Genomic DNA, 12,346 nt, shown 5'->3' with positions numbered 1-12,346 from the left:
TGCCACTAAGAGACAGCTGTCAAAGATTAGGGTCGGCTCCCTTTTTTTAATTTTCAGTTTTGGGCACGCAGCAATTTATGGCATCTAGCGACCAACTTGACGAAGGCAGTGCTATTGCTTTGAACGAATGGAAAGGCATGTCTTGATCTTGCCCACACTTACAATTATCAAAGAACAGCTTCAATGAAGTAGAATACCTTGGGTAACATTTTCATCTAACTTAAGGTGGCAGAGATGCATAGGTTGCATTTATTCAAAAGTATTTCGCAAGGTCGACGGTTTAAAAACCCATTTAAAACGTTCTGCGAGGGGAATGCAAGCTTGTCGTGGAAGGAACAAGCCGATATAATATGTCTGCATTGTTTTGTCTCCACACACTTACTGTGATGCCAACAAATTTGTATCATCGCAAAATGAAACTATTAGAAGTATGGCCGATGTTGTTGTTTTTTTTTCAGTACACTGCATATGGCTTATACATTCACGTGCATAGTTGATTGCTCATTCAAATCACTCAGGCTCTTCTCAGTTTGTTTTTTTGACACAGACGCGGTTTTTCTAGAGGTTCGCCGCACACTTCAACAGAAATTACGTCATCGCCTGAGATGGCCACATTTGGCCAACTTCAGACCAAACGGATAACCGTTTCTGACCCGTTTGCCTTCTTCGCGGAAAGGGAATCGTATTATAGGCTTCCGCTGTGCTTTATCTCAACTCGGCACCTAGACTAAGGTGCGCACAAGCAGATCGTGATGTTGCTGCAACGGAACGGTGGCGCCATCTGTGACCGCTGTGGCAAAAAAAAGGAAAAAGATAACGCGGCGAAATATGCTGCGCAGTGACAGTTGGTTCGACCGTTCCGTTGCAGAGATCCTTGAAGCCGACACATCCTTGACGTTGTCTTGAATTGCTTCATGCAGCATACGCCAGCATATATGCTCTCCTCGCTCGTGCATCAATGCTTGGACGCGTCTGATCTGTTTTAAAAATATTTCGGGAATCCTTAGCGCGTTTCACATGTGTAGGCTTCTGGTGGCTAAACTTTGTGCTTCTGATATGTGTGTGACCACCCTGCATGCCTCCGCCAAGAGCGACTGCTGCATCGGCGGTAAATGATTCAACGGAGCACTGTAAGTTACACCGCCAAAGAAAGCCTATGGATGACAATTCAGTAGAATCTTGAAAACGAGCAAGGAATGCTGGGACCAGGCTTCAAACTATGCGCATCGGCGACCACGTGCCTTAGCACGTGGTCGCCGATGCACGTGGACACCATTTCAATGCCGCTCACTTGCTCACCTATTTGTGACTATTTTCACTGTTCCTATCGTACACTGCGGCCGCAACTTCTGTGGTAACATACTTTGGTTCTGAAATCAAATAGGCATAATTTTATGTCATTGGCAGTTGTACTCTGGAGTAATGATGGCAAAGTTCTGGTATTACAACCTGGACAATTTGGAAAATGACATCATGTGGTTTTTACATTTTAGCAGCTGCAGTGGGCCGGACATAAGGAAGACACAGAGAGCGCTATTTCAAGTCATGAATAATGCAGCCCAACCGCGTGCGCTTCTGCTGTTGTCATAGTCGTGAGCTCATAGAATCTATTGTTCTGCATATACTTTGTTACTCGATGTGTCGCGATTTATTGTCTCCGTAGTAACTTTACTCATTGTGTGAGGAATAATTATGCCGTTGCCACTTCAATTTTACTGGCATGTGCTGTCTCCCAATGAGATGGCTGTATAGTCAAACAAAAAACGGAGGTCTTCAGGGAATATTCTTGTCGGGCTATCTGATCAAACTGTATCTAATATGAAAGAGCCCGTGATACGATCCATTAAGCCCTAAACGGCACATGCCATGTGACATCAGTGCAGTGGTCCAAGGCGGCGGAAAACGTCTGTTGACTAATATTCTCTCCACAGCCACAACAATAATAGGAACAAGAAGAATCAAGCAGCTACACAAATACTACACTAGTAAACGCGCAAGTCGCCATACGGGAACAAATAGCATTTACTGGTTATATTGTGAGGGTTGCATGTGCATTTATTCTTCCTCATCTGTAGATACTCATTACCACTCGGGGCCATAATAGCTGGTGGTTCTCTCGCTTATATAAAAGGAAGGCCTGCCGCCTAACTGTTGTCTTATAATATGAATGGAATAGACAGTATTTTGAAGAACTGGAAAAATAAACTTTTTTGCAGATAAACCAACATACCATCATTGCGCCCGCGGTATCTTGAACCCGTGGTCAGAAAATGTGTTGCGGTAAAGGTATAGTCACGAAGGACTGATTATGCGACGCTCCGCTCAAGCATAGCATACGCCATGGTGCGCAGCCCTGTTTCATTATATATATGAAGAGCAGAATTGTGGTTCTTTTTTTTCTCCTCAGCTTGCCCACCCGTCCAGAGTGCTTGGACTGATTCTGATGCATCTGGTATCAACTGGAGTCGGCATGATGGAGTACTTCAAAGATAAGGTACTCTTTATCGCCTTGCTACTCACCTACGACAGCAATGCAACAAATGCTGTCCGCTCATGAGGCGTTCGTCTTCAAGTTTCCAACACACGCCGCTGAAACTGGCAATTTAAACGAGTGACGGCATTCGCTGATGCATAACACCCTGAAGTGACTTTACTTGATCATGCGTCCTGCGCACATGATGTGTGGTGGCTCAGTGGCTAGGCCGGGGTCACGGGTCCAATCTTAGCCGAATTCCTATGGGGACGGAATGCAAAAATGCTCGCGCACCATGTTCTGGATGAACGTCAAAGAACCCCGGGTGGTTAAAATAATACGGAGCTATCCCCTAGGACGATAACTCACTGTGCAGTTTCGGGAAGACGTTCAACCTCTCGTGCATTGTGCAAAGCTATATAAGGGCTGCTTCCTGATGCCCAGCCGCTCCTGATCAACTCAGAGGTGAACGGCATGTGTGTTCGTGCATGCTGTCAAATTCTTTTTCTCATACTTCATTCCTAGTGCAGGGTCGTGAACTGGACTCAGCCTTGGTAGCCTCCCCCTTATTACTCTTCTCTCTCTCTCTCTGTCTTAAACGCCACGATTTCATTGATCATCCTCCCAGTGGTAGTACAGCCTTCAAGTGTGTGAAGCCACAGGTCGTGGAGACGTAATATCTTGACTTATGAGAACGGTAAAATGTACAAGTTGATAACAGTTGATAATTACAACGAAGCAAAGCAAAGGACACAAACAGGACCAACTAGCAACAGACGTTTATTTTACTCAACACTTCACCTCGCAATATAAAAGCACTGTTACTTTCCTAACAGGCTGTCTGGCCGACAATACCGCATCGCACCTTAAGGCAAACTGATTCCAGCGCAAAAGTGAGAATGCAGCACTTGATGAAGGCTTTTTCTAATGCCGGTGCACAGTATGCGAAACATGTCGACATAAAAATTATCTTCCGTGATATTAGCGTCCGCAGCACTTGGTCCAGTGTTTTTCCTTTGTCTTGGTTTTTAATGTACTATACGAGCACACCGAAAAACACATTCCGCTCACGAGGAAAGTACGAGCCACCAGTTGCTGCTGAAAAATGGACAAAATTATGCCCACCACCGTTATGGCGCCCAAGTGCCGCTGCCAAGGCGTGGATAAAGTCCATCGTTTGCGGCCGGTGAGGCCGACACACTCTGCACGAAGCGCCGCAATGCAGGCGCACAAGTGAGCCAGCATTCACGGTCATTTCTGATGTCCAAGCTAGCGTGCCAGTCGAGTGGCTGCGCCGTGATAGTAAAGGGTAGCGTCACCGCGTTACGTCGCACTTATATTAGCGCCTTTACAGCAGACGTGCATAGAGCTGTCGCGTGCCTCTTCCTACTTGCCCTAATCATTGTTCAGGTTGCTGGACAACCTTTTTCACGAAAAATGTGTTCAGTAAATATGTGCGAAATGCGAAAGGCTTCACAAAACTGTCAATTTGCTTTCACTGCCACTTACATCTCTTAACCGAGCCTCGGTGATCACAGAACCATAAGACCTCCGCTACAGGCAGACGTATGGTGATGCCCATACCATCTGCATGTGAATTTTTACTGCTATCGATGCTGCATGGAGCAGGGAAATTTTGAGTGTGTTAGCTCTCGTTGTTACTGCTTTTCAGTGTCCGTGTTAAGCACACTGGAAGAGAAAAGGCTTTGTCACCCAAAAAAACTCCTTCTCGCCATTCTATTAAAGTCAACAAGTTTAGTTGTCGGCGACAGTATAGCGTAATGGTGTTACGAGTTTGTGAGGGTATTTCAGTGGACGCAAATAACCAAATGCCTCGCGCATTGACAGTCCTGGTTCAGAAAGCCTGCATCACAGTTCTGTTGGTACATTTCAGATTATGAACTGGAAACTCCAGAATGTTGGCATGAACCCCTCTGCTGAGCAGTACCTCGTTCTTCACAAGTTCGGAGCGGTAAGGAGCCCAGACCGCACCTCAGCCACAGTTTTTTCGCCCCGGCCGCTGCTTAAATCTTAATCCAAATACTAAGCCGAGTCAGGTAGATGAAAATGTAAATGATAAAATTTAATGTGAAATGTATTATTGTGTACTGATGGCCTGTCATTGAATTATGAGAATGCGGTCGCAGTTTTTTGCCACGTTTGAATTGTAACGGAATTAGTGCCGCTGATATTAGATGACATGAATGCAGCCACTTCCCGTGGCGGGCTAAGGTTGGCAAGGGATCGGCTTTGGTTGATGACCACAAAAATTGAGCTTAGTTTTGTTGGGAGAATATGAAACAGGGAGACATGAAAACAAGTCTCACAGCCGGTCTTGCCAGGCTAAAAAGGTGCCCACACAAAGTGTCTTTCCCTAACTTGTATGAAGCAGCCGGTGTTACCCTGCTCGCAGCCTTTTCTTTCTACCCGTGTCTTCGTGGACAGCTGTCCATGACCCGTTTTGTCCGACTTCCATATAAAAAAAAACAATGCCGCAAGTGCGACGCTGTCATTCCTGCAATGTTTGTGATTTTTTGTCGAGTCTTCAGCCTTGAATAGATTTACGGTAGCGCGAATAAAAGACAGGACAAAAGAAGACACACAGGGATACACGCAGCACTGTGTGTGTCCCTGTGTGTCTTCTTTTGTCTTTTCTTTTAGTGGTGCCACAGTAAGCCTATACAAGATGCGTTACCAACAAGCCCACATTGCAACCCTCGTGCGTCTTCAGCCAGCCATGGCTAGTTATACGCGTCATGCATCTTAATTGCTTATACCAGATTTCATGAGCTCTGCTGGCTGTACGCTGTGAGCCATATTTGTTTAGGCACACTTTAACAATGATGTGCGTCAAAAGTTTTCTTGAATGTCTCCACGGCTGCAACAATGAAAATTCTTCCCACTGTTCGTCCTCGGTCAGCTTCTTTGCCAGTGATTGTCCCAGTGAGGTCGTCACGTCCGGTAACCAGTATCGAGCCTCTGGGGCCCGACAAGCCACAAAGTGCAAACACATCAATCACTGGTACACGCGATGAACCTGCGCAGGCTTAGCGGCATCTCCGACATGCTTTGAAGGCTACCTCCCGGCTGTGCGTCGCTGCCTGCGCGCTGCTTTTGAAGCCGAAGCGCTGTTGGCAAATAAAACCATCCATGGGCTTGCGTTCTAGAACGGATATATTGGCACATAAATAAACGGCTATCACTCATATATTTTTCTATTTACTTGTCAATTTATTTCCGACAGAAAAATCACTGCATTGGCACCTGTAGCACAGACAAGTATTCGAATGACGCTGTTTGGTTCAAGAGCGACGAACTTGCTCGTGTCTCCTGTGTCGGTCGCCTGATATGAGGCGTCATTATTTATCGTCAGCTAGTGCACGCATGCTGTGCTGCTTGTCTGCAAATTGAGATGGTCTTTTGCGCGTTGTTCTCTGTGCACTGTGTGTGCTCAAGAAAAGTGCTTTGTTCCCCTGGCTTAGAGCCTTGTGTGCCTGTTGAGCTCTTCCCCAGATGAGGTGCGGCTCAGTCAGCCACAGGATGCTGTTCTGTTCTAATTGATGTTTTTGTCATTTTCAACTTGATCGTCAATATCAGCTGCACAATAAAATCCAAAGAACTTGTCCATGTAAGCGTATCACGAACAGGTATAGCATGGATGTAAAATGCTGCTTTGTCTATACAAAACGTAAAAGTACCATTAAATTGTGGACGGCAGTCGACAGCTTCCGTATCTTCTGGAGCGGACGTCTAATTCAAACAAATCGGACAGCGACGCTTTTAAGTGCCTAGGATGACTGCAATTATTCCCGCCTATTGGCAAAACTTTTTCGTCTACCTACTCCACTCGGGCCATTTGTAGGGTGGGAGCTATGCGCAAAATGTGGCAATTGATCAATACTGTTCTCATTAGTGAATACTGAGTGCAGCACGTATGATCTTCACGCAGACATCTGCATGAATCGCGAGTGCATGCTGTGGCTTTAACAAAGTCTCCTGCAAAGCAAGGTTACTTGTCCAGACTTATTGTGGCACTCTGCAATGGACGAACTCGATTTCTAACAACAGCCATCTGAGGAAACCATATGCAAACTGCTTTTTATTCAACTAATTACAAATTAAGACAAAGGGAACTGAAGACAATGTCCCCACCGGTGGAACATGACGCGTGATCTGTAGCGACAGTCGCCTAATACTTGGACCACCTGCAAAGTAGTGACGCTGAAGCAGTGACAACACTTTTCTGCAGGGAAAAAAATTTATGTGCGTCAGTGTGATCTGAAAAATGATCAAGTATTTCAAATTTAACCCTGATTTATAAACAGCTCAATAAGAAGACCGATTTCGCAGCCATTCAATGCGTTAAGCAGCTCCGCGTGCACCCTTTCACCCCGGTCACACGACCGAACGAACGTTTTGCAGAATCAAAATTGATCTTGGCGTCTTATGGCTGGCTATTAAAAGATGTTTCGTAACACGCAATTAAAAGTAGGCGTATTGGATGAGCATCAAACATTGTTCCATCGGCGGTAGCGAGCCTGGTTGCAATGATTCCAGACAAGACAAATGCGTAGGTTTCCACGAGAGAGCCTTTTATGACACAAGCCCACTGCGATGGCTCAGCGGAAATTTTACGCGGAGCGCGAGATCGCGCGTTCCATTCCGATGAAACCATTATCTGTTCTTGTCATTGCGGGTGATGTGAGCATAAAGGGCTTGACGTTCTCATCGAACTGTCATGTCGTAACATCCTGTTGTAGATATCAGCATATTTGTCAGTTAGAAACCGTCTCTGATATTTTATTAAAATATAGCAGCATTGTTGGATATTCGCTGACTGCCATGCTCGTACGGTAGAGTTCCCGCAATTTTTAGAATATGTCTCAGTAGGATATTGCTTAAGGCCACTAATTCTGTGGGGATTGAATCCTTTAATTATTTCAAGCTCTGCAAGTCGACCTACTCAACGGCATGACACCTGTTTTGTCCAAATCATCGGTTGCTCGAATGATCAAATGCAACACTGTGGCTGAAACAGACGCTGCTTTATACATCGATTCGTGCTCCCAAAATGCGTATTGTAAAACATACGGCTTGGGTGTTAGTAGAAAAAACAAAAGGCACTGGCTGAAGTCGCGGGCTCGACTCCGGGCTGCATTCCAATTGAATGCAAAACTTGCACATCGAGGAACCCCAGCAGCTCGAAGTTAATCGTGAGCCCTATCTCATAACGTCAGTGCTGCCACGTGATCCCATAATTTATTCCTCAACTTTTCCAGGCGCCTATTGGCCAATTGAGCGCTGCTATCCTTCTGAACAAATTCAACGACGTCCTTGTAGAGCGCCCGGCCGGTATCCTTTCTCTTTCTCTTATGTCTTCCGAACTTTAGGAGAGATCGCGAGTAAATCTTTCCTCACGGCGCAGTGCGAGTAATTAGTATCCGTCACCATGCGCGAAGATGGAGAAGCGGTCCGAACGGCGCTTTCTGGGAGATGTCCCGCCACGCTGGGGCGCGAGCTTTGCAATAACGTCTCTGCGCTTTGGTCGAGTGCAGAGGCATGGTTCAAAGCAACCTCGAGCTCACTCTCGTAAATTATAATCTCAAGGCTTTCCTAAATAAATGCTAGAAAAGCACTACAGTTCGCAATCATAAAAGCTTATTTACATCGCCCCAGAAATAAAGTTTCCAGTGCTGACCTTCCTAATGCTTCCTGAGCGCAAATAATCGTTTTAAACGCTCGCGTTTGCAAGTACCGCGTTTGAAAAACGCCACCCAACGGAAACCCTATTTCACGTTGTGGTCAAATGCGACTGCGAAGCAGTCATGTGTCAGTAGCACCCATCACACTCCCTGCGGACAGTGCCAGCGCCTCAAGTGCCATGGAGAAGGCCCAAGATGTGCTGCTGGACGCGATGCCGCGGCCTCAAAAGCAATAAGTACGGATGTTTGATATTTTCGGGGGCAGTGGTAAGTTTGGTAGTTGCCTTTAGAGAGCCAGATATGGAATAAGAAGTAAACTCGAGATGTGTTGAGCTGACGCGTGTGTTCGCACTTTGTGCTCGTTCTGCACATGTTGGCCTACTTGCCTGCGAAAAAGAAAAAAAAAAAAGGTCCTTTAATGGTGCGCACTGTGAACGCACTGAGGCACTCACTGAGCAAAAAAAGATGTGGTATTGTGTGTGTCGCTAGCGTGCTGTTGTCTCTACTTTCTCGTCACCCTGAGTTTCTGCTGCCGAGTGTCTAACTGTTGTCTGCCTTTTGTTTTCTCCCTTTTCGCTTTTTGTGCTCCTCTTTTTTTAACCTTGCTCATCTTGTGGCCCTGTGCAACTGGATCTGCAGGAGGTAAATCTTGTTCACCCTGCTCTTTACCACCCGCTGCGAATGTAGCCGCTCAGTGCCGTCGTTGGTCAAACCTGGCAATGTAGTGTTTGCGATATTTACTTTGTTGGTCGTGCAAGGCCTACCCGTGTCAAACAGCGGCCAAAAGCCCTACGTCAAAGTATCACCTGAGCAACCACGTGGTGAGGCGCATTGTTGTGAGGGAGCATCTAAACATCCATCTAATCTAAACATCTTAATTGCGATCAACAAACTGAATCGGAGCCAATTCTCAAGTCGTCTTGTGATCTTACAAGAAGCTTCCAACCATGCTCGCAAGCGCTCATGGCGGTTTCGTTGCGATGGCAATTCGCACCTGGCGGGCGTCATTCACACTGCACATTGCTGCGTCAAACGCTCATCCATTGCATAGAAATAACTCGCATTTGGCGTTCCTCAGTGAACTTAAGCAAAAAACGTTTTCCTTGACCGCCATATTATACCCGCATGCAGTAACGCCACCACGTATATAAACCGAGCACGATATCACAATTTCGCACTCGAGGTCTCGAGTAAGCTAGATAGTTGCACTTTCTTGAAACGGTGTATTTCACACGGAATTTCAAACTCACCTATATCAGCCTTATTCGCACGAAAACATTTGTCAGCACATTTTCTTGATAAGTCTACCTCCTACTGCTCGTTGTCTTGTCTACAGAAATGAAAAGCGACCTAAAAGCAATGGTTGTCAATTACACTCGCCACCCGCTACTCGTTAGGTCCGGAATGAGCGCAAAATCAGGCTGTGTGCACTCGGTGGCACGTCGGTTCGAATGCCATATGGAATCCATTCACACCGTCATTGGTTCGCAATACCGCCGGTTTACTCTCATGGCCGGAGCCCCAGGCGCCAAGGGCTCGTGACACGGGCTCGCAAGACTCGCATCAGGTGCTCAGTCACCAGACACGAAACCCTGCCTGAGTTTTTTGTAAACGTGTCTTGGACTGTAATATTGATCAGACTTGCACTTTTCGACGCACTATGCTCAGAGGAGTTAGGTTTTCGTTACATGTGTTATATGGCTGCATCTCTTGCACAATTTTCTTGCCATGACGGCGCCTTGTATGGCGTTACCGCACTTTTACCTGTCAACAAGTAGAAAGCAGTACATATTCAGGCGGTCTTTGCTTTCAAGTGCGTAGTTCACATATGCAGTCTGATTTAATGTTCAGGGCTCTCTGCAAAAAAACTTACTTAGCCTGCAATGAGACAAGCTGTGAAGGACCGCTTCTTGAATACCATAACTTATTGTTGTTTCGACGAAGGACCGTGGTCATACCACCTTGAACTAGGCTTCATGCTGGCGAGGCACTGAGCGGACGGCCCGGCATCACGCTACTGGGCCTGTAAGAGTAGCACGGGAATGAGGTGCCATCAAGTGCATGTATTTGGCTCCGGCCTGTGTTTGCGCTGAGGCTTCGCGACGTGTGCATTGCCTTCAGTCAGCCAACACTCTAGTCAGACGGGCACATTCACTGGCACTTCGAGTGAATGCACTTCGCCGTTAGTGACACTGTCAGACGGAAAGCTATAGTGGCACTCGCTGTGGAGTGCACTTGCTAGCGACTGTGTTTGAAGAACTAACATCGCTGATTCGAAGTGTGCAGCCTCAATAGTAATGCTTTAAGAATAAATGATTAAATGCTCACAGCTGAGTTGGCATTAATTCCGAGACTAATTTTTCGTGATGTCGAGTATTATGAGCTTCTTTTTATATAAGTGAAGTAACAAAACTGGAAACGTTAATCTTCGACTGATACCGCGATTTTGACCCTCAGGGTGTTTACATGAACCCGACAGAAGCGGGCCGAGTCGGCTTGTCGGAGTGGAATGTGTATGTGACGTCGCGGTTTATACACTGCGGCAGCGGGAACAATATTAGGACAAAGCAACGACAAGCACTGTGCACTGCAACCTCAATGTAGCGATAAAACTTATTAAATATCGCTGTTGCAGATGGCACTAGGGACCGGAAGCCCAGTTCAAACCCCTTGATGTCTCGACTCGTCGCTGTGTGCCGTCGCTGTCCAAGTCTGCCAGAAGCGAATTCATGTGGTCACGACAGGCTCGGTTAGCCCGATTTCTGACTCGACCCGCTCGCATCGGGTTCGTGCAAACGCAGCCCCTGTGGATTTCGGATATGTTCGTTGCTTATGGGGCTCAAAACAAATAGACGTGTTAGATTACGGTATTTCTATTTTCGATGGCGGAGGTCCTTTGATAAGCTTTTGTTCGTAAACAAGTGGTAATCTTTTCTAAAACTCGAAATGCTTAAAATCTTATCAGTCCCTATGGCTTCATAGATCGGCAATCCCGAATGACGCTTCGTTTTGCCACCGTCGCCGAAGGGACACTCAGACAAGGGAAGTGCACTCGCTCCAAGTGTCGCTGAATTTTCTCGTCTCGCTGGGGTATAACATGTTCTTGTTTCTTTTTTCGCCAAAAGGGACTCGAACAACATTACGTCATGTCATGCTTAATATTTACCATGCGTTTCTCGTGACGCACTCCGTGTGCTTGCATTGTCCGAATTGCTGCAAGCCGATCGAAAGTGGCACCCTTTTATTAACCAGCGGACCCTTGTCGCATGAAGATGTTGTACCGTTGCACCTTGACTCTCTTGTGACGTCGTGTGCTGTTGTGTTACATGTGTTGCTTTTGTCTCTGTAACAGCATCTTGCACATTTCATCATGCTGGAACTTTTGGAATAAGTCCGCAGGCAAGAGTGATCGCGGGCGCTTCACGTGGCCGTCAGCTGATGTACCTGTCGGCGCATTTGACGCGCAGCAGCCGTGCTTTTCCCTTTCGATAAGACGGAAAAGTCGCAGTGCTTACGATAACGTCTACTAACTATTGTCGCTGCAGCAAATGTTAATGAGTGCATGGAGCAGCCTGGAAGGCGAGAGGTGTTATGCCTTCCAGATCAGCACTTCAGAGCGTGAAATTAGGTAAACTAAGCGGCTCTTTATTTCATTAGCCTCAAGGATAGTACCCCCATCTCTGGTGAAGTTATACAAGGGTCTCCGATGAAAAGCATACTTCGCCGAGGCTTTTGGGGTGTCCGAAATCATCATGTTTGGGGTGTCCGAAACCATCATAGCAAAATATCCACTTCCATTTGGATCTCTTGTTGCTTGATCTCATCAAATTTTTGGCGAACCTCGTTTCATTTCTCTTAGCATTCAAAACAGACCATCTGTCTTGCATATTGCATGGCCTGAAAAACTTAAACGCTTCGTGATGTTAACTGCCAGCGTCATTTAACCGCGTCAATCCCCTTACCGATGTCAGGCGAGCGCTGCTCGCTGCACCACCATTCGTCGCCCTGTAGTATGTGGCTGCTAGTCACATAAGCCTTACCTGCAACCTTTGAACCTTAAAATTCGTAAAGATCCATCGGTCGCTGGGGAAGAGAGTGGGGGAGGGTTAGCATCCATTCTTAAAATCTTTGCCCTGAGCATACACCTTATGTCCCATACATACACACTTTA

General features: G+C 46.5%; 1 protein-coding gene across 6 annotated transcripts in view; it reads left to right on the top strand.

The window, feature by feature from the left end:
• The window catches only part of LOC126545894 (uncharacterized protein ZK1073.1), a 362,662-nt gene that overhangs the window by 303,262 nt on the left and 47,054 nt on the right, over positions 1-12,346 (top strand). For 5 of the 6 annotated variants that reach the window (XM_050193938.3, XM_050193937.3, XM_050193935.3 and 2 more), the window contains 2 exons: positions 2,408-2,494; positions 4,368-4,446. In XM_050193938.3, the coding sequence (XP_050049895.2) occupies positions 2,408-2,494; positions 4,368-4,446 (166 nt within the window). The remainder of the gene's footprint in view (positions 1-2,407; positions 2,495-4,367; positions 4,447-12,346) is intronic. The other variant, XM_050193934.3, reaches the window with a different exon arrangement.

This window comes from Dermacentor andersoni, chromosome 1 (assembly GCF_023375885.2).
Source record: "Dermacentor andersoni chromosome 1, qqDerAnde1_hic_scaffold, whole genome shotgun sequence".
Taxonomy (NCBI): domain Eukaryota; kingdom Metazoa; phylum Arthropoda; class Arachnida; order Ixodida; family Ixodidae; genus Dermacentor; species Dermacentor andersoni.
Note: the sequence above shows the minus strand (reverse complement) of the source record. Positions and strands in the feature narration are given on the sequence as shown.